This window comes from Cyanistes caeruleus, chromosome 1, assembly GCF_971803275.1.
Source record: "Cyanistes caeruleus chromosome 1, bCyaCae1.hap1.1, whole genome shotgun sequence".
Taxonomy (NCBI): Eukaryota; Metazoa; Chordata; class Aves; order Passeriformes; family Paridae; genus Cyanistes; species Cyanistes caeruleus.
Genome location: NC_141701.1, coordinates 107135260 through 107158096, shown reverse-complemented (window position 1 = coordinate 107158096; position 22837 = coordinate 107135260). Strand labels below are relative to the sequence as shown.

Below are 22837 nucleotides of genomic sequence, written 5' to 3'. Positions count from 1 at the left end.
GGGTGACAGAATCACAGAGTATTCTGTGTTAGAAGGGACCCACAAGGTTCATCACGTTCAGCTGTTAAGTGAATGGCCTGTATGAGGATCAAACCCACACCCTGGTGTTGTGAGCACCCTGTTCTAACCAGCATCACCCTGCTCTGTTGTGGCCCTTCAAGGGCTGCAGGTGGATCTCTGCTCTGCCATGTACCTCCACAAGCTGCAGAGGGACAGCTTTGCCTCACTGCTCTTCATGCAGGGGAATCTCTGCTCCTGGAGCACCTGCTGCCCCTCATTCTGCAGTGGCCTTGGTGTCTGCAGGGGAGTTTCTGTAACACATTCTCACTCCTCTCCCCTGCTGCAGTTGGTGTTGTGCTGAGTGTTTTCCCCTTCTTAAATGTGTTATCCCAGAGGTGCTGCCACCATCACTGATGGGTTGGCGTTGGCCAGCACTGGGTCTGTCTTGGAGCTGTCTGGGATTGGCTCTTTCAGACACAGGAATCTTCCAGCAGCTTCTCACAGGAGCCAGTTCTGTAACCCCCCCACCCCCTGCTACCAAAACCTGGCCATCAGACTTCTCTGATCTAAATTAGGATTCTAATTCAGCTTTCTGAAGGATAAAAAAAAAAATAAATCAAAGATGCCTGGAAATGCAAGATCTATTTAGGGAGAAGGAGCCTAAAAATACCTACCCTGTTACCAGAACAAAAATTTTAAAACTCTGACCCCATGTCTTGTCAAGCCTTACACTGGGAAAAATCACTATAAGAGTCAAGAACAATAGTTAAGAGTGTTTGGGATGTTTTGTTTGTTTGCTGTACATTTCCTGTGTACAGCTGCAAGTTACTTCTGCCTAACCTTCCTATCGATGCACAGTATAACATGTCTGCCTTCTTGCAAATATCACAATAGGTGTATTTTTAAGGAACACTTATAAAAACTGTTTATGACCAGCACTGGATTTTGTGCTGGTTTTGAGGGGAAGGAAGGGAAAGATGGCGATGAAGTCTGAACAGGGAGTCAGTGTGTGACTTGTCTCTTAAGTGGGGGGATACATGTTAATGCTGTGTGTGTTACCTAGACCTGGCTAACACATCTGGGAAATAGTGGTGTTGAGACACCTGCTTCAATAAATTAGTGTGCCACTTGAACTTTTCCATTTCTGCAGTGTTGTTTCCAGTGGATTCTTCCAATATTTACAACATTAATGTGTTGTAAACGTGTTGTAAACATGTGTGTTTATCATTTCGTACATTACATTTATGTTTAATAGACTTGCATTAGGGATGTGGTCTGGTCTGTTAGGAAGTTTTCGTTTTAAAAACTTCTGATTTTGTGTTGGGTTTTGGCTTATCAGATATAGCTCAAGCTTACAGGAATTAGAGTAAATCACTATGTACACAAATTCACTTTCATGTCTTTACCTTATGGTAATAAAAAAGGATTAAGATTGTTAAGCAAGCCATGAATTTTGCAAAAACTGATGAGCTGGACTTGCCTTTTTTTTTTTATTTTTTATTTTTTTTATGCTGTCAACATCAGTGGCTGTTGGAAACAATCCTGTGAGAATTTTGTTATTTTGCAGCTGAAATAAGGTGTAAAATTGATTGTTCTGTCTTCAGGTGGTGAAGAATAAACAAACCCAAAGTAAGTTTTTGAAACTAATTCTGTTTTCCTCTCTATTCCCTTGAAGGCATATAACGCCAGAGAAGTTCTATGTGGAAGCCTGTGATGATGGAGCAGATGATGTGCTTGGTATTGACAGAGTCTCCACAGAAGTCACTCTTACAGGTGACTCTCCTCACCAGTATTTCTCAATACAGTCTTCTCTGTCCTTTTTGTCTGTTTTGCTCTAGGAGTCCAAGAAGATCTTCAGAACCATCCTGAAATGATAATGACATAATTGTTTGGGGGTTTTTTAGTTACAGTTTAAAACAATGCTTTGTCTGTTCTGCAGAGCTTTGTTTCAAATGCCTTTTGGCTTTGAGTTTGATGCTGTGGCTTACCAGGCTGACAGTGCTTGCCTGTTTTTTGGTAAGACTGTCCATCACAATAGGGGAAGCTGACTCATCCAGGCTAGTTGGGGTTGGTGCTAGAAGTTGAAGATCAGACAGGGAAAGGATTGAACACTGGGGTTCTGCAGCTTTTCCAAATTGCCCCAGTGCTGTCTTTTATATAAAACTGAAACCTGACTTTTCATAAAGCCTCCAGAAACAGCTACAGTAAAAAAAAAACTTACTGTAAATTTTCATTGGGTGTTGTAAATCCAGATTCAAATGTTGGTGGGAATAGTCTTAAGTGTGTTGATGTCTTGAAAATTTTTGTTACGTTTTTTAAAGAATATGAAACAACTTTGATTAAATAACAGTAAAATGAAGGCAGTGGGACACTTCCTTTTTGATACTTTAGGAGTTTGGTTCCACAGTATTACTGATCTCCAAACAGACAGATATACTACAGTAAGAGTAATATAAAAGCAGTCATTCTCTCTCTTTTATTAGGCTTCTTGTATACTTCATGTATGAGCAGTGTACCATCCCACTAATACTTTTGGTATTGTAGTATATTATTTTAATTTCTCCTTCAAAACTCTAAAGACAGTTATCCCAAGTCTTTTGTTAGTTTATATCTCTCTCACTACTGGTGTTTTATCAGATGAACCTGCAAGGTGTTTAAAGCAGAGGAAGATTCAAGGGTTACCTTTCTCAGTTTTCTGAGTTCTGAGAAAATGCCTCATTCTGGGAGATGTTTTGGGAGTTTTTAGATTTAGTATATCTTCTTTTGTTTTAGAAGTGTGGGTAAATGAAATTTACACACGCTAAGACTTTTAATTGCTATTTGGGTACTTTTTGGATCTCTTGGTATGTTGTGTGGAATATTGTGTCTCTTGCCACATCTATGCTGTTGTTGGTAGTTTTGCAGAAATAGCCTAGGTCTTCTGAAACAGAAATAGACCAAAGCTCAGAAGAAGCAAACAGACCTGAAAGGCACAAGCACTTATGGTTTGGTTGTCCTTTATGTCTTGTTGGCTTCAAAGCAAAGTTTCTCGAAGTTGGATGGACAATACATTATTGAGGAGTCTACTTGGCTATACTATCATGTAAATAAGCTTGAATTCATGCAGTTGAATGACTACTTTGATTAAACATGAAAAATTGGTTAGAAAGTGGGTTAGAATCCCAGATCCTCCTCCCAAACCTCCATCAGGCTTTGAAATTCTGATGTTCTTTTCTTCTGCTTTTCAGTTAAAAAAGATGTTCCCCCTTCAGCTGTTACAAGGCCCATATTTGGTATTTTGGGAACTATCCGATTGGTGGCAGGTAAGGAGAACTGTGTTCTTTAAACATATTTGGACAAAATAGATTGCTAAAGAAGCTTTAGAGGGAAAAACAGTATTTGCAAGTATCTGAGGTTGCACTTTCATCACTATGATAGGCTTTCCTTGTGGCTTCAAGAGGATAGAGGCATCTAAATCTACTTTATCATGAATATTTGTTTAACCCTTAAACCAGGAGGTACTCTAAGGGTAAGTGGCAGTTTGAGTTGTAAGGAATGCATTTCAAGTGAGTGAAAAGAACCTCGTCTACATAGTCCTTGTAACTATTTTAATCTTAGCTGCAGGATTTGATGCAACAGTCAAGTGTTGCATTGTGAAGCTTGATCAATAATCATGGTATGCAAATAGCTGAGTGACTGGATGATAGACAAGTAGATGCAGCTGTTCAAGTAATGATTGTGTTGCAGCTGGCCTACATATACGAAGAAAATCCAGCATGAAAAGGACAAGAGCAGACTGGAACAATTCTAAATTTAGAGAGTTTTAGAATAATGTAAGAGTGAGTTGTCTAGTTTTTCGAAGTGTCTCCGTGGTCAGGACTTAGCAGTCACTATCATGAATACATCTGATGCATAAAGTGTACGTTCTGGGAATGTAAGCACTGCTGCTCCAACAGTCCTTTTTGTAGAATTTGGTAGAGTTTGAGACTAAAGTACTGTGAAAAACTATGTAATAAGCAGCATACATACTGAAAAAATAGAAAGTATTAAAGATCACTCACTGCAGTATTCCCAACAGAGGCAAAGGGTGATTGCATTGGATGCAGTGCTTTCTACAGGATCTTAAAACTGCTGAACTTTCTATGCCCATATTCTAAAGAATTGTGGGTCTTGCAGGGTAAGAGCCGTGTAATGGATACATGTGTCTTAGGGACTCAACAAGTACTGACTGTTTTAAAACTGAACTGCCCCTAAGGGGAATTTTCACCACTTACAGGCATGGTAATGACTAGTATTAATCTACCTGAATACTACCTGAATATTAAGCATGTTAAGTCTCTTAAAAGCTTGGGGTTTTTTCATTCTATCCTCTGGAGCTTTGCACTGATTGTTAGTATACAGCTGTCAAAGTAAAGATGTTATCAGGTAAATTGCTTAGCTAAGTGTTATTAAGCAGTTCACTGCTGTTAACTGTAAAACTGGCTCTGTATCTTGAAATGCAGCATCTTTAACAAATATAAATATTCTTTGCCTGTTGCAGTATTAAGAGTAAACAAGATGACACTGAAATATGCTATGCTTAGAAATGTGTTCACCAGCAAGTGTAAATTAATTGCTCTGAGTGAACTGTCCATGATGATGGGGTGGGTTTTTTATTCCGTTACTTGCACAACCAGGGAAACAGCAAACTTTGTCTTAAATTGCTAAAAGAACCCCAGATCTCTTTGTTCTGTTTAGAATCTGTTAGGGGGAATATTTTTTTGTGACAAGTTGAGTAGTCCTTTTGGCTTTTGAAACATGCTTCCTTTTATGTATTTTGGACTTGCTCTGTGCTTTCCAAGCCATATTCAAGAGCATTTGCCTCTTTCTGAGTTTGGAAACCTGAAGACTTTCAGTCTGTCTCTCATCAGAAGAGTAGGTGACACTTTATGTTGTCTACTTTTTTTTAAATTCCTTAAACTTAATGAGCAGCTCAAGATCTCGGAGCATAGAGAAGTGTGTAGCTTAGCAAGTGCATTTTGCTTTTGTTCCAGCCCCGTTTTTGCTACACTTAAGAACATGAAGTCCTGTTGGTTTCAGTTTTCTGATATGAGTATCGGCTGCTTTTCTTAATACATGCTTTGTTCTTTCTGATTTACAGGCACGTATCTTATTGTAATAACAAAAAAGAAAAAAGTAGGTGAGATTTTCAGTCATGCAATCTGGAAAGCAACAGACTTTGACATCCTCTCCTACAAAAAGACCATGCTGCACTTAACTGATATTCAGGTAAGTACATTGATTAGGGGTGCGTGGAGGAATGTTATTGTATGTTAATGCTCATTCCCACAGGACCCAATTTGATGAAGCTATTCCAAGAGCATTTTTTTAAGAAGCTCTTGGAATAATACCTTTTCACTGATTTGTTCACATTACTAGAATGGCTTTACTAGTGATGTATAGTATATAAAATGTATGATGTATATGAAATCATGGCATTCAAGATGATAAGTTCACATGGTGCAACTTAGAGTATCATCTGCAGTTTATGGATGTGCATTTTTGCTTCTGTTAAGATGGTACACACTTCCTAATGATTCTGTAAAGCCTCTCTCACATGTTCATGCTTCTGACAGCCCCTACGATAAACTGCAATGCTGTCATCTTATCTTTCTTTATGGAATTTTCAATTACATAGTTACCCAACAGGGAAGAATTGACCTTTATTTTTTTTGAGTGAGGGAAAGGTGTAAGATTTTTTTTCAAACAGATGTGTAGTGAATTGATAAAGAGCAGGTCAGGGTGTCTAACCAATGGAGCTGGAAGGGAATCTGATGCGTTTTCAGGAAAGGCATGAGGTTAATCAGAACTTGAACCATAACACACAGATTATAACTATTCTTTTGTCTTGCCACATTGTTGGTGTTTTTTGTCTTTATTTTTGGTTTTTGTTGGTTTTTTTGGGGTTTTTTTTTTTGACAGAGTGGTTCTCAGGGAAACTTAACAGCTTCCTTTTTGCTTGGAAGTTGTTACAATTTACCTCACAGGAATACTGTTCTCTGCTCTCGCTGTTGTTGCAGAATTTGGTTGCAGTGTGCTAGCTGCAAGTTATCAGTGAACTGATACCAGAATTGCACTCTCATGCTTTCCTTCTTGTATGGTAATCTCTGGATGATGTCATGTATTGCTAGAGCTCTAGCAAAATTCATCTCATCACTTCAAAAAGTAGTGGTAGCTCACAAGAGTAAAATATTTTGATAGTAGTATATGACAGTTCCTCTGTTCTTTCCTCATCTCAACAGTTGCAGGACAATAAAGTATTTTTATCAATGCTTAATCATGTCTTGAGCGTGGATGGGTTTTACTTCTCAACAACCTACGACCTAACACACACCCTGCAACGGCTGGCCAACACAAGCCCAGAGTTCCAGGAGATGAGCCTTCTAGAGAGGGTAAGGATTTGAGTTTACCTTATGTCTGTCTTGCAAATTGTCTGTCAGTTTGATGCAGATGATGTTTAAATGATGCTGGTGTTTTATCCAAGCTGTTAGGGGTTGTGTCTGAGCACACTGGTCCATGCAAGTCTCATAGCTTGTGAGCAGCACCATGTTCTAGGGATCTGTTCTGAACTAATGTCACCCTTTCAGATCAGCAGTTGGAAGTACTTCCTGAAGTATACTTTAAATGGATTTTGAAGAATCCAAAATAAATTAAGTTTTGCCTCTAATTTGAGCAAATTACTTTCTAATTACAAGAAGATGGGGCTAAACAGAAAAATTGAGAGAAAGCAAGTTATTCCTTTGACCTGGAATATGGAGAAGGAATCCAAGGAATAAATTGTACTTGTGTTCGTATTCTTTCTCGGGATAACTTGGAATAGAACTGCAAGTTTTACGGCTGTCAGTCTTGGGATGTTGTATTCTGTAGAAAGTATTCCAATTCTTTGTGTGAAGTATGAATTTAGTATGCTGCTTTTGTTTTAAAGACAGCAGCCAAATGTAATTTGAACTTAAAGTTCTCTTGTGCCTGTATTGATGGGTTTGGTTTTTCATATTGGAAAAACTGTGTATATGTGGGGATTGTTTTGCATCATCAAATGCTGCTCTGGCAGTGCTCTTGCCAGGGAGATCAAGGACACAAAAGGATTGATTTGTCTTAAAATTGTCACTTCAGAAGGCTTTTTGAAAGGTAAGGTACACTAAAAAAGCTTCAGTTTCAAGTAAATTCAAATCTCAGATGGTTACAATTATTGCAGTGTAATGTCATATGCCCATGGCTGCAGTATAATGGCTTATCAAAAGGATAGTGGCAATTTTGAACATCTCAACTTTGTCTGTGCAAGAGAAGTTTGGTCTGTGTTTGGAGTGCGGGTGTTTTTGTTTGATATTTGTTTGTTGTTGTTTTTTAACAGTACTAGTAGAGGGAAACAACCCCAGCATAAGGGCACCAGTGCATTATGTCCTGCAGCTCAGTTGTTAATGGTTTAAGTGTCAGGCAATGCCCTTAAGAGTAGTTAAAAGAATAACTCTCTCCAATCTTTAGTTAGATTTCTAGATGAGGATATGAAGGCTACTGATGAAAGAAGGGAACTTCATCCCCATTTGTACCTGTTTATGTGAACTTAGACATGGATACTATGACACCGCTTTTATGTTGAATTAAACAGAACTGACTGTCTCTAAAAGCATGTTGGCTTTTTTCTTGCTGCAGGCAGATCCACGGTTTGTGTGGAATGGACACCTTCTGAGAGAATTTATTGCTCAACCAGAGGTAAACACTTAATAGTGATTAGGTTAATAGAGAACAAATACTCTTTTGCTAGAAGTATGCAACAGCTTTTTGTGACTCTGTCTCTTTCAGACAGCCAGAATCTAGTATAACATGGCTAATCATCATCTAGTTTAGCACAATGAGTCTTCTGCTTTCAAACTTCCAATTTTGTCAATGTCCTCAGTAGTACTTCTAGAAAGCTAATGTTTTGGAAATGTCTGTGTTTGAAGATACTGTGCTGTGAAGATAGCTGCTCATATAAATCAAAGGGGAAGTTACACTGCACAACATATGCTTCTCAAGCATTTTGAAGTTTAGCTACTTATATATCCTTGGTTATAGGCAAGGTCCAGTTCATCACTTTTTTCCTAAGACTGTCTCACATAATACTCTGTGAGTGCAGTTTAAATTCCATTTTCCTAGTGAGTAGATCATAAAGCTGGTAATTAAGACTGACAGTTTAGAGTCTTCCAGTTTATTTCAAATGAAGACTAACGCAGTGTAACCTTTGAATTCACTTAGTCCAGCAAATGCAAGTGCATGACCATGAGCCACAGCTGTGGCACCTAATGGCCTGTCTGTCTAAGCTCCTTCCTTCTGGAGACATCCTCTGTCTGTTCAACTTCTTGGATTGCCTGCACTACAGCAGGCTCCTCTCTCCATCGGTGCTTTGCATTTATCAAAGCAAGTGACGCACAGCTTCTATTTCTGCCTCGGTAACCTGTGGAGATGTGCTATTACATTAGACAGCACTGTTCCAAAAGGCTGGATTGTGCAGTGCTTCTGGAATGTGAAGATAGGAATTACAGAAGGGCTGTTGTGCATATTCCAGGGGCATTTGACTGGGTGTAAAGTTTGCATAGTGTTATGCAAATAAAACTTGGGAAATGAGAGAGAAGCTGTGGTGGGAACAGCAAAGGAAAGCCAAGTGTGGCTGGCTAGTGAAAACAGACCTAAGAGACAAAACACAGAAGCTGAAGAGGGAGATGGCTGATATTTTTAGGCTACACTTCCTCTCACATTGATTACAGGTGGCTTGATGCAGGAACAGTTTTTTGTAATGAACTGTGGGTTTTCGGACTTCTAGTATTGAACTTTAAAGTTTTCTTGAAAGATGAAGTTATTCAGGAGTGGCAGGATGGGAAAAACCCTTGAACAAGCATTTTGAGTATTAATCACATAGAAACACATCTTACTGAAGGCTTCTGTAACTACTATCTCTGCGTATGTCCTGCTGTGGAGGTAAAGCAAACACACCATGTCAAAAGATTTTCAGCAAATATTGCTTTATATCTGGCATGTTTGTATGAGAGTAAATGCTATGTATAGGGAGGATAAAGCAGCTTGCTTTTTGTCCAGGCTGCCTAATTAGGATTAGATTTTCACTTTTTTCCTCCTGCTGATAGGGATTACATAGGTTGCTGTTTCCCCTGAACTTCTTTTCTCAGAAAGGAATGTTTCACCCTAAACAAAAAGGAAATTATATAAAGTGTATAAAACAAAATACTTAGGCAAAGCATAGTCACTCACCTTTCTTGGCTACTAGTGCTTAGTGTTTTTAACATGTATTTATGTGTTTCAGATCCATAGGTTTGCTACACCAGTGATGCATGGATGTATCCTTTTGTAAAACTGAGTGCTGGGTATGGGTAGTCCAGTAGCAAAATGGCTGCTGATGAGGCTGCTCTATTGTTGTTATTATTATTATTATTATTGTGTTATATAATAACAATATGTATATTGTATTATAATGATACATTATATATATATATACAATTAATGGTTGTCAGAAATAAGTTACATGGGTTATTTGCTCATCTGTGGGTGTTACATATTGTTTGAGTTAACACTTGTGTGTTAACTCCCTCGAATATCCTGCTTTGAAGGCTTAATGTATTTTATTTTACAGTTATGGTTTGCATGACTGTCTTTCACTGGGGAGGTTAAGATTAATATGGCAAATGCTCTTCCATCAGCTTTAGTGTTTTTTTTATCTTGCTAAGATAAGGATGCATTTACTTTAGATACGAAATAAGGGAGAACAGTTCTGACTTGCAGGAGTGCTTATGGATGTTGATGAATAAAAGGACAAGTTCTGCTGAAGGCTTCTGGAATGCTTTTCCTGGGAAACTACTCTTCCTGTACCAACAGCCTTTTTAGGAAAGCAGTCACGAGTCTATTTTTGAGAAGGGATGAATGCTGCAAGGAAGCTGAATGCTTTCTGGAGGCAATGTGTGATCAACAATAAGTCCCAGGTAGTTGCTCCTGAACTGACAGCATGAAAAGGACTGGCAAGAGTGGATGGAGCAACTCATGCCATGTTCTGCTTTGTTCATCCATTGCAAAGGCCTCTCAGGTGTGTGCAGGGAATGGCTTCCAGATGGAATCGGTTGATCTGGTAGGACTGTCAGCTGCTGGCAGATCTCCAGTCCTTTCCTGTGACTTCATTTAATGGAAAATGTTGTGGGAGTAGGCAGAGAGACAAAGATAAAATAGCAAAAGGGAACCATTGAAACACCCTAATCCTTATCCTGCTGGTTCTGGGTAAATTGCAATTAACAACCATCAGACTGTAATTAACACCTTCCTCAATCCTGTTTTTTCACTGTATAAATAATTTGCATAAGTAATGTTTGGTTAAATTAGAATTACAGCAAAACCATAGAGAACTCAGGATTTTGAAGAAATAGGATTTCTAGCAGTAAAAATGCTAGGAAGACTCTTCAGCAGAACTGCTACGGTGCTACTAGTAGATATTTCAATAATATTAAAGCTTCTTTCCCCCCCATATAAACCTAAGTATATTTTTTCCAGCTAAGTATGCTGGGCTTCTAGTCTTGCAGTGATGAGAAATTATAGACTTGGATAGTTGAGATTTTGATCATCTGAAGCCCTAAACTACGTTTGATATTTCCCTTGCTGCTCCAAACCAAAGACCTTCTAAAGAACAGTAAATTCTGTCTTGTCCTTATCTGTGTATGTGGAAGTTGCTAATAGCAAGTTGTCATTTTAAGTGATGACAGATTGCTAACAGAAAATAGGCTGACAATTGCTAAGTAGCTAAGGCTAGAGGTAACCTTTCTTACAGAATATTGTTGGGCTGTACAAATGTTGAATTAATGGGTGGAGGACCTGGCAGTAATTTTCCAGAGGAATGGTTATTTTTCAGCTGTAGTTTTTGAATTGTGAGAACATTCTGGATGGGGCCAATTTATATTATATTTTTGGGGTTGTTTACAAACAGTATTAGCATAAATCCAACTGAAATCAAGATGACTCATGTATGAAATCAGTATGTTCTTGAACATAGCTGAGGTGCTCATGTGTGACACAGCTGCTTTATGTCACATTTGAATCATAGATACAGAACCTAAATTTTACTTGAGATGAAGTATCTAGATTCCTCAAAGAAGAGAAGACTGTAGTACACTAATTGAAGAACTGACCGTTTTTATCTTCTGCTCACTTTAAAAGTGATAAGTTTGAGTTTTTAGGGGCAAAGCATACAAGCTGGTGAATCCACCTGGAGAAATTTTTCATGAGTCCTGGTCTCTATTAGACTTGATAGCTTACTGCAGTCCAAGTAAGTGCCACTGTCAATAGCACAAAACAAGACTAAAGCTGAAACCAGTTGTCATTGCCCCTGTTTGTTGGTTAGTCCCAGGTGCATTTGGCACTTTGGTTTCCTTTCCAGGCCACATACCCATTCTTGTGTAAGAAGCTTACGCTGGAGTCATGGTGTGTGTTCATTTTCTTTTTCTTGACATGGATTTGAAAGCCAGTCTATTTTACTGCTATATCTGGCATTTGTAGATGTGGTGCATGTTGCACTTACTGGTGCAAAATGTATACCCCAAGATATTTGCTCTTCTAAAAGCCTAGAAAAATTTTTGAAGAGGTATTTTTTGAAGTAGTTGTTCCTTTTTAAAAGCAATAGGGGCAAGAAACTGTTATGGTAGTCTGATAAAATTGTGGTTGAGATGGATTCTTAATTTTTAATTAGGACCATAAGACCCAGAATAAGCTTCTTTGGAATCACATTTTCTCAAAATTACAGCAATTTTCTTATTTGTTCATCAGTAACATCACCATAGAGTGTTTTGCAATGTGCTTATTGAGCCTAATATTGTTACTGCCTCTCAAGTTTAATGTTCAGCTGTTGTTGGGGTGACAAATGTTAAGAGATTACAGTCAAATAAATCTGTAGGTTCCTTGATGTTTCCTACCTGTTGATGTGTAAAAATATCCTAATGAAACCTGGGGGTTTTTCCTTAGTGTTGTTCATCAGTTATCACTATGCACTCTTGTTCTATTAATGGCAAGTGTTTTGACTGGCTGCTTGTTTCCAGAAGAAGCTGTTTCAGGGCTGGTGTACGCTACTATGTAAGAGGTAAAACAAAAAAAACCAATTTATTTCAAAAATCTGTATTCCATCTGCACATGTGAGTTACCTTTAAGAGTAATTGCTATGTAGTGGCTTGCAAAAAAAACATTGTTTAGTTTGTTTTGAGGTTCTTCCTCCAAAGAAAATATCAGGCATTGAAGGATTTTTTGGTATTTATTAAAACTGACTCTTCTTCATGTCTTTAAGACATTATTACAAAAGTTTTGTAGTGATTTTTAACACATGGCTCTTCTCATTGGTGCTAAATGAAACTGTGTAATAGCCCTTTTGGTCTAGCAGTAAATCCAGCTAAGAACATCACTGGTGCTGGCAGGGAAGTCCTGAGTGGTGTTCTCTAATTGTTTCAAGTTAAAAAGCGAACAGGGAAATGAATTTAAATTACTTTCTCTGTTCTTAGTCACAACATACATGGTTTTGAAGAAATTAGTTCATTTCTGCAGTACCATTGTTACAGAACTGTGAATATTTTGGTGTCAGAGCACTGGTATTTTATCTCATATTAAATTATAATTTCTAGTGCTGGAAATATCAAAATGTGTTAACTTGAAGAAGCACACTTCTGCTTAAATTTGGTGCAGATCATGTTAAACTTTTACCAAGGGTGCATTTATTTTTACGTTGTCAGGCAGCTCTGTGCTTCCTGTGAGGACTTTAAAGGGAGTAGAAGGAAGCCTTTTGCTGATGTACTGTCACTGTTGTGCAGGCAGGCTGAGCTGGCTAACACGGTCTTTTTCCTACACAGGTATTGATTCAGAAGGACACGCTGCAAACTTTGTTGAGACAGAACAAATTGTTCATTACAAGGGGAGCAAAGCATCGTTTGTTCAGGTAAAGTCACTGTAAGAAACATAGATACATAGCTAGCTAGCTCTGTCTGTGATTTTAAATATAGATTGTATATGATATATGCAAACAAAACTAAACCAACAGCCTGAATTAGTTTAACAAAATAAACCTGTCTGCTTTATTTTTAAATGTAAAGTGGGTTTTGTAAATCCTGCTGTTTAAAACCATTACCATTCTTTTGCAGACCCGTGGATCTATCCCTTTTTTCTGGTCTCAAAGGCCAAACCTCAAGTATAAACCAAAGCCACAGATCAGCAAGTCAGTAAACCATGTATGTGAGTGTTTGTGTCTTGGGGTTTTAACGTGTTACTGGGCTCATAGTTGTGTGATAGGGTAGCAAACTGTAATCAGAAGAATAAAAATCAGCAATACTGGATTGGACTTCATGTTTTTTAAAAGTAATATCAAGAAACCTTGTACTTCTCATAATGAATTCAAAGGCTGAAAAAAATGCAGACATCAATGTGGGTAGTTTCTCTTTGGATTCAGTTTGCAGCAGTTTTAGTAACTGTACAATACTCCTTATCTGTAGCATGTTTAATGAAAAGAACTGAATGGACTGGGAGGAGGAAAGTGGGAATGTATTGGCACAGTAGAGAACAGCTTAAATACTTAGTTATAAGAATCATCAAAAATATAATAGAGGTTTCTTGTAAAGCACAGATCTTAATAGTAGTGTACATCTGTCAACACATTTCTGTTCTCTTCTAGATGGATGGCTTCCAAAGACATTTTGACTCACAAATAATTAGCTATGGAAAGCAAATGATTGTCAACTTGGTATGCTTCCAGTTGTTCTTCCTGAAAAAGTTGTTGTTCTTTTAAGCAGGCTTTTGAGTAATTCTTTCTCTGTTTTCCATTTTCCCAGGTTAACCACAAAGGCTCAGAGAAGCCTCTGGAGCAAACCTTTTCAAAAATGGTGAACAGTATGGCAAATGGAATGGTCAGGTAAGTGTGACATGAAGCAATACATTTTGTATTATGAGTTAAGCTTTGCCTCTGAGACCCACATCTGGTGGAAACCAAGATGTGAAATTATGTGAAGGTGCAATTTGATGATGTTCTGCATATGTTCAAAAGAGGTGTTTGGCAGCCCTATTTTACTATTGCTATCAAAATCCACTTTATTGGCTGTTTTTGATGGTGTTTACCTGTCTCAGAGTCAAACTTGAGACTTCAGTAACTTGTTTCAGTGTGTATAGACCATCTTTCTTCATGCATAATCCTGAAATCTTGTCAAATAACTTCTGGGTTATGAATGCTTGCAGGAATGTGATGCCCTGTAATTCACAGCAAACATATACAGACATACATTAATTAAACAAGCACCACTCATTTAGAGCACTTTGTGCCAGAAATTGGCTGTAAAAGTTTTGTTCCAAGTCAGTAGCCGCTTAATTTTCTTATGACAGTTAAGTTAGCTGCTTAAACAGAACTGGTCTCAGGTTTCTAGTTAGCAAGGGAATTATGCCAGCAAAAAATGTTGGATTTCAACACCTGTGTCTCGTTCAAAGTGAACAGAGAACACAAGAATCCTGGTGGGGAAAAAAAAAAAAAGACATGAAATAAGATTTATATCCCTTCTGTACTTTCTGGAGGAAAAATATTAGCCAGGCCATAGAATGGAACATACATAGAACTTGGAACTCAATGTCTGCTTCCCCAGACTAGTGTCATTTTGTAAAGAGCTTTAAATGGTGTCACCATTCACACTAAGGGTGCAGCATCAGGAGGATTACAGAGCACTGACAAAATCTACAGTTGTGCTGAAAGTCATCTCTAAAGAAAAAAAAATCCGTCACTATCTGTTTTATAGGTCAGCTTTTTCCTGCAGGATTTTCTGTAACCTTCACTGCAGTACATCTGTAATCTGAAAAAATGCTTCTCTCTCTGAACAGATACGTGGCATTTGACTTCCATAAAGAGTGCAGTCGGATGAGGTGGGATAGGCTTCAGATTTTGCTGGATCAACTGGCAGACCAGCAAGATGAGTTCAGGTAAGGCTATGCAGTTCTTTCACCTCTGTGCTGTTAAAATGAGACCACTTCCTCTAGTTTCTATTGTCTTGCATTAAGGCACAGTAAAACAGACCTGTAATCTTCCATGAAGAAGATGCATATGTGTGCATTAATGTATCCATTTCTCTGGTGTGTTGCTGACACCATGTGCAAGGTTAGAGACCTGGTGGGATGGGTAAGATGTAGAGCCTACGTTATCTCAATAAAGTGGGTCTGAGAATTGCAGCAACCCTGAGTTAAGGCAAGAGCTGCCTTTGTAAGGCTGGGTGAAAGGTTAGACAAAGAAATTAATGTGCATACAGCTGGAGCTATTTAAAAGAAAGTCTCCTTAGGTGATATTTTTTTTCATCCATAATAATTTCAGGTGGTGTTTACAGCAAACTGTTCTGCCACACAGTATAAAACACTGGGTGTTCCTTCCACAGGCATTTGTAAAAGTGTTTTCTCTAACACACATTTTTCTGGCTCCAAACCTTGGCACTGACATTGGTTGTTAGTCCTTGCTAATATAAGTAACCTGCAGGGAAACAAATTCTCATTTTCTTTAGTCATATAAAAATACACAAAATGTCCAAATCAATTTAAATATTTAATCCCAAAAGTGTGTGGTTTTGGTCATAGCTACTTGTAGACCTGTAGATTGCTAGGGAAATAGTTTTGTTTGTTCTGCTTTTCTCATTGCTTCCTCCCTGTTCCTGAAATCTTGTGACTAAAGCACAAAGCACATCAGCTAAAATAGTACAGAAGTAGCAGTGGTATTGTCTATCCTGGCAAAATAAAATAAAAAATAATAACGTGTAGACTAGAACAGGAGTCTTGGTAATAAATTTCTTGCCTGGAGTGATGGCTATGGGAATGATATAAATGAAACAGATTATAGTTAATGTTCTCTGTCCACCACAAAAAAAAAACAAACAAAACAAACAAACAAAAAAAAAACAAACAAAAAAACCCCTTAAAAAATCTTAAAAACTCATAAAGACCTAATGAATAAATTGACTTTGAGCACCCCAAATAAGAACAAATAAGATTGTAGGTTTTTCCTATACAGCAAGGATCCTTTATTCAGAATTAATACTGAATCCCATAACTTGTTTACTGTCAGCTGCCACTAGAGGCATAGAAAATAACCAGATTTCCTTGAAATTAAGAAAAAAAAAAGCCATCCCTGAAACAAGATACAAAATTGAGGACTCTTTTTCAAGATTAGGCTGGCTCTAACTTAACATGTTTTATTTCATCTGTAGTAATATTGCTTAAATAGGAAAAGTCTGAGTTCATAGAAACTTCATAGATCTTCATAGAAAATAGTTCTGAAGCCCCTAGGGAGGTAATCAACTCTTATTTTATGCAGGCTAAATCCAGTTGTGGAAGATCTGCCAGAAAGGAGAGTTGGGTTTGTGGAAGTGCTTTTTGTTAGTTGTTGAATTTTTTTAGAGCCGCTATACGAGATGCAGCATTTGAGAACAGACATTTCTAGTTAGGATAATAACAAACTATCTTATCCTAATATCAGTTGTTAGGCAAACCTTGGAGAAGAAAAGAAAGATTTCACAGGTATTATTGTCAGCCTTAGTCTTCAACAATGTAAAACATGGTTTAACAAAATTACTTCAAGAATGATGAAAATGGCTCTTAAAAAGAAAACACAAGTTTAATCAAAGTCATGTGCTTCTAAGTCTCCTGATTGTAGTACTGGACCACTCTAGACTTGATAAAAATGCTCTGCAATTACACTGGATTATTTGCTAGTCCAGAATTCATAATTACATATTGGAGTAATTTAATATATAGATTATAATCTGTAAACCTGTAGAGAAATGGAAGTTTCATGCTGTGGCAGGACAAGCATAGTTCTGTCCCATTCATACATCCAGCTGATAAGTAGATTGGAATTGATTGTTCTACCATCTCAGTATTTGCATTCATGTGTACAATTCAGTATTTAAAATTAACTGTTACCAACTACTGGAAACACCTGGTTTAGTGGATTTAAAAGATTGAAGTAATATTTATAGCATATGCAAGAGGTAATATCTGCTTCCCCCACACATTCGCATAATGGAGAGAACAGTATGTGATGGTAGCAGAATTTTCCATATTTTTCAAGCATCCTTAAAAAATTTGAGTATCTTCCAGGAAGAAGTGTGCTTGGCAACTTTGATGACTTTTTATGCCTTGGTGACCACTTATAAACAAATCTGGTTACTTCAGCTGTTAAGGACTGCTGATGATTTTCATATCTGTGGAGCTGGGACACTTAAATAAGTGGGAAAACAAAAATACAAGTCCCTGATTTTGCACCAGAAGCTGCTCTTCCCAGTGGCATATAACTCATTATTGCTGATTGACTTTCTGAATAGTAAGGATGACTACAGCCCTGAGACTGCTGCATGTTCATCCATTGATGCTGTTTTTCAGCATGGCAAGAATTCAGTGAGGCATCAAAGTTTGAAGACATGGCTGAGCACTCATCAAATGCTCAGGATAATTGTGTTTTGGTTGCTAGGATATTTCCTTATAAGAACACGTGGTTTATATGGACTGTTATCTCTAAATAGATGTATTGTATGTGTTAGTTACTTTCTAGTTGACTCGGAGGGTAAAACTGTGACTCAGCAGGAAGGAACGTTCCGCAGTAACTGCATGGACTGCCTGGATCGGACTAACGTGATCCAGAGCTTGTTAGCACGCAGGTCTCTCCAGGCCCAGCTTCAGGTAAATGTTTTACTCTTCTTTGACAAGCTGGAAGAGGAGAGAGGCTTTCCATTTGGAAATGTAATTTGAATGCTCCAGTAAGAGCTTGCATAGTGGAGTTACTGTACTTCTTACTTGAGCTGCACTAACTAGACTCAAGTTTGGTAAATACATCTTTTTCTGAAAGCAAATCCTAATTTTTCTATCAAACTCCTAGCAAGCTTCAATGTGCTTTTTATTCCAGAGACTAGGTGTTCTGCATGTGGGACAGAGAATTGAAGAGCAGGCAGACTTTGAGAAAATCTACAAAAATGGTAGGCTGTTTATAGAGTTCAAACAATGACTTTTCCTCTGAAGAGAGTATATAACTTCCTTAATATTTCTTATTGTTTTCCTATTCACAGCATGGGCTGATAATGCTAATGCTTGTGCCAAACAATATGCTGGAACTGGTGCCTTAAAGACCGATTACACAAGGCAAGTCAGCCTTTCTTATAAGGGCCTTCTGGATTTTTGAGCATGTTTGGGATTTTCTTCAAGTCCTTCTATCTGAGAAGGTTATTAACCTGGGCCTTAAGCTATAAATCAGTTTTTTGCAATAGTGGAAAAATGTCAGACTAAAATCTCCAGATTCTTTGCTGCGCTTATATGAAAGTAAAGGCTATCTGAATATAAAAACCAAGGCAGTGTGCCATGAATATATACATTTATATTTTCTGATGGAAAGAAGTGTAATTTTATTTTCCAGTTTTGTTGCAAGTCTGTGTGGTAATAATGCAGAGGCAGCACTAGATAAATGTATTCCTGTGCAGGTGCTCATTTAATGTAGTACACGTCTGGATAATGACAATGTTAATTTGAAATTATAGTCTTGAATTTATACATGTATTTTAAATATTTTTCACAATTTCTTTTTGCAGAACTGGGAAAAGAACTCAATGGGGCTTAATAATGGATGGCTGGAACTCATTAATACGTTACTACAAAAACAACTTTTCTGATGGATTTAGACAAGTAAGTAAAGCTTTCAACCATGGGGAAGTGTATTTGATAAACACTGCTGTGAATTCGACCTCTTGTCCTGCCTTTCTCTTCCAGGATGCAATTGATCTTTTCCTTGGAAATTATTCAGTGGATGAAGTAGAACCTGCTAGTCCTTTACATGTCAAGAAAGATTGGAAGTTCTTAGCTGTGAGTATGGAGACTATATTTGTGATAAGAGAAACACAACCATTCAGTCACTGACTTCATTTATGAATGAAGTAGGACTGAATGCCTGAGTAGGACTTGTCTGTTAGTCATGAAGCATCCCTGTAATCAGATAATGTTTCTATGATACCTGATTCTAGGATTAAACCCAGACTGTTCCCTTGAAAGAAAATGGAGTGTCCTTCGGTATTGGAAAAACTGCTGCTTCCTTTTTTAAACATATGCTTCACCAGGTGGAAGGGGGAAAATTCTATTGGTCACTATCAATGACACTTTCCTTCTGCAGAAGAATCTTTTCTCTCACTTCATGCAGAAGCACAGACTGTAACAAAAAACCCCCACCTTTTTTATTTTTTTCACCCTTCCCTTTCTATTTTGAAATGGGATTTGGGAACATAATGGGGTTTAACTGGTGTTTTGGGGTTTTTTTAAACAAAGCATAAACATCAACCTCTCTTTTAATGCACAGGAGGTGTATTTCAATTCTAAACATAGTTATTGAGCACAGTCTTCCAAATTTTGGAACTATCCAAACTTTTATTTGTACCTGAATGCAGGTGAATTGAGAAGCAAAGGAAGTAAATAGCTTTACAGTACAACCCGTCTTAAAGGAAATTAAGGAACATATGTACTGCTGTATCAAGTGATCATTCTGTTTCTCTTTCCCCAGTTGCCTATTATTATGGTGGTTGCTTTCTCCATGTGCATTATTTGTTTGCTAATGGCTGGTAAGTTACTATTGAGTTTAATTTTATAAAACTGGCTTGTTCCTCTGTGAACTTTGTGTAAATGGTTACCACTTACTGTTCGGTATAGAATTGCTTCTCTGTCATTCAAAAAGGTGCTTGTACATGGCTCTGGAGATTGAGGGCTATAGAAAATGATGTTAAAACTCATGTAGAAGTCAGTTAAGGGGTAGTTAATTATCCCCAAATTTAGATGCACCTTGGTAGACCTGTAGCTTTATTGTAGGCTGGATGAAGCCCCAGAGGAATACCTGTGTAATTTTGGGCAGAAAGACAGTTTTTGCCTTCTGTTTTTGCCTTGAATTTTCTAGCATTACTGCCAGTAGAGTTCTTGACTGACTTCCATAAATCTCTGTTCAGTGTGTTCCAAGAACTATGTGGGAAATACAAATTTTCCAAGGTAGAGAAACAGAAAAAGATCTGTGAAAGACTTCTGATTTCATTTGACAACAGATCTCTGAGGGAGAACTTGAAATATTTGCATTTGTCCTAAAGCAAAACTGTCTGCTAATGGGAGATAATGAGCTAAAAGGTTTATCTGACTCTTCTTCTCAGGTGATACATGGACTGAGACACTGGCCTATGTGCTTTTCTGGGGAAGTGCCAGCTTTGGAACTTTTGCTATCATCCTTTACAACGGCAAGGACTTTGTAGATGCACCCAAGCTGGTCCAGAAGGAGAAGATGGACTGAATTTGTGTGTGTGGAAAGCGGCTTGGTACTGAGGATTCTTCAAGCCACACTTGGAGTCTCTACTGACCTGCTTTCCACACCAAAAAATGCTCTTATGAACATTCTTCCTTGACAGTGGGGGGTCAGGGGTAAGGAAATGGTGTCCTGTGGTGGTGGTAGCTTTCAACTGAGACCTGACTTGATAGTCTTAGTTGCAATGGTCTTTGGAATATTGCATTAGTGGACAGGGCTCCACTCTTACTGGGTTAATGCAAAGACAAAAGCCAGCTTTTTGGTGTCTGTAATGTTTCGGAGCTTAAGAGGACTACTTAAGCTCATGCTCCACCTGGGTCGTTTCAGCTGGTTTTTTGATCTTGACAGGAGAGAGCTCTGATGCTGTTCGTGTCTCAAAATACCCAAATGTTAAAGCATTAATAGTGGAACATCTGATAGTGGTCTCTGAACAAATATGGCTTCATACCAATAAAAAGTCTGGGTCCAGACTTACAGCTGGATTACATTTGTTGTGATAAAGTCCGTGTTAAGGAGTCCTTCGTGCATATTTGTGTGTGGATTCTTTTCACTAAATATGAAAGATTTTTGAATCCTAATGCTACTCTAAAACGAGGTTTTTTGTCCTGTCTTGTTTATCTAGAACTGATGCAATATTCTGCTAATCATTGTTTGGGTGAAAGGGCAGTGTAATTGGATGTTCCTGAAGTTGCAAATGTCTTGCACTGTTTCAATACTACAGTCTCCATATGAAAATCCAGTAGTTAGCGAGTTAAAATGTAGAATTTTCTTTCTGAAGATGTTAACAAAATCAAAGAATGTAAAAGTCCTTTGCAGTGTTTATTCAACCTTCCTTATGCTAAAGTTCCAAAGTACTTCATTACTTTAAGAATGGGTCACAACATAAAAGGTGAACTTTATTGTTTTGCTAGTCAGCTGCTTCTATCCTTGGTTATGTTGAAATAATTTATGAAAGAAGGAATAACACCCTGAGGAGAAAGCAGTAAGTCTAAACTCCATATTTCTACTTGGGAGCAGCAGCTTGCTTTTGATGCATGATACTGTAACACACTCTTTTAAGAAAAAAAAAAAAGGAGAAAAAAAAAAAGCTGCAGACTAATTTGTGCTGGTTAATGTGTGTCTTTAAATTTAGTGCTTCCAAGCTGTATAAAAATAAGGACCAATTTTAAACTGTTTTGTCACTTATTTTATATGGTTTGTTCAAAACCAGACATGGAACTTGCTTAAGGCGCTGTGCATTGTTTAATATTTCCTGTAAGTACAGCTGTATATTCAGATTGCGAGTATAAAATTTAAGTGGGGGGAAGGGACAAACATGTAGAATACTACTAGGACTAGCACAGGTGTCACTATTGAAGCTAGAACACAAAACACTGATACTCCAGTGTTCCCTTGTGTTACGACTGAAAATATGTACAGATTCTTTTTTCCTTTTTGGGTTTTTTTTTTTTTCTTTTTTTTTTTTCCTTTTGCAACTGTTCATTTTAACCTTGAATGTTTCTGGAGGCCTCTCTGGGTTTTGTGTAAACATAACCTGTTCATGAGCACTAGTACTTGCAAAGTATCCGTTTGCTTCTAGATGCTGTAATGGAAAAATACCAGTTGGTGGCTAACTGGAAAATCCTCTTAACTTAAAATTTTCAAAGGTGAACTCCGTCATGGGCACAAAGTACAAGAACATCATAGACTCAATATTTGAAAGCAGTGGTTCTGGTGGCTCATTGGCAGGTGGAGTTTGAAACTTGGCTCAGTTGTCTTGCAGTCTAGAACTAAGTTGTTGCATCTTTGGTGAAGAACTTGTTGCAGCAAAGACCAAACTTGAATTGCTAATATAAAAGGTTTGTAAGACGTAGAATAATGTAGGTTTTAGAAGTTGGAAGGCACCTGTGTTTCAGTGCTTTGCAAAGAGTCTGTATTTCTAAAATCACAAATGGTGTACTACTCCTAAATGACAATAAAATGTTCAACTTTTCTAGATGTACTGTCTGCAGTGCATTTTGTGCTTTGGAGCAGTCTGTTCCCAAATGGTTCCTTAGGAGCTGTTTCAAGCCTGAAGGATTCTTCAGTTTTGGGTGTGCTCGTTGCAGGTGGGGAGTATCACTCAAACAGTGATGAATGATCTCATGCAGTGCCTGTCTGCACTGTGTGATGATGTTCTGCTCCTCTCAGCCATGGCCGGATCTCTGCCTGGAGCTGCTGGGGCTGGAGTGCTCCATCCCCAGTGTCACCTCTGCTCAGGGCCAATGGCTCTTTGCCTCTTTCCTCACAAGGGTGCTTCAGGGTCTTACTGGCCATATCAATAGGTGAAAATTCAAGCTGTCTTCCTTTCCCTTTTGCCTTCACTAGGTGAAGAGACTAACACACAGAGAAAATTGTTGCTATTACAGTTCTGGATCCTGAAGCTGTAACTTTTTTCACAATAAATTAGTGCTTTACAGGTTCTAGGCCTTGGATTTTTCCTTTCCTTAAAGCTCAAAGTAGGTT

The 22837-nt window shown here is 37.9% G+C and overlaps 1 protein-coding gene across 1 annotated transcript in view; it reads left to right on the top strand.

Annotated features, from left to right (window-relative positions):
- Nucleotides 1-22330, top strand: part of SACM1L (SAC1 like phosphatidylinositide phosphatase) — a 29605-nt gene extending 7275 nt beyond the window's left edge. Inside the window, exons 2-20 of the mRNA XM_086848191.1 lie at nt 1676-1773; nt 3228-3302; nt 5120-5247; nt 6261-6410; nt 7669-7728; nt 9311-9344; nt 12017-12118; nt 12876-12961; nt 13164-13250; nt 13691-13759; nt 13848-13927; nt 14878-14976; nt 17577-17715; nt 17939-18008; nt 18099-18171; nt 18615-18708; nt 18793-18885; nt 19574-19631; nt 20205-22330. Of these exons, the coding sequence (XP_086704317.1) occupies nt 1676-1773; nt 3228-3302; nt 5120-5247; nt 6261-6410; nt 7669-7728; nt 9311-9344; nt 12017-12118; nt 12876-12961; nt 13164-13250; nt 13691-13759; nt 13848-13927; nt 14878-14976; nt 17577-17715; nt 17939-18008; nt 18099-18171; nt 18615-18708; nt 18793-18885; nt 19574-19631; nt 20205-20341 (1732 nt within the window). The 3' untranslated portion in view covers nt 20342-22330. The remainder of the gene's footprint in view (nt 1-1675; nt 1774-3227; nt 3303-5119; nt 5248-6260; nt 6411-7668; nt 7729-9310; nt 9345-12016; nt 12119-12875; nt 12962-13163; nt 13251-13690; nt 13760-13847; nt 13928-14877; nt 14977-17576; nt 17716-17938; nt 18009-18098; nt 18172-18614; nt 18709-18792; nt 18886-19573; nt 19632-20204) is intronic.
- Nucleotides 22331-22837: the final 507 nt, after the last annotated feature.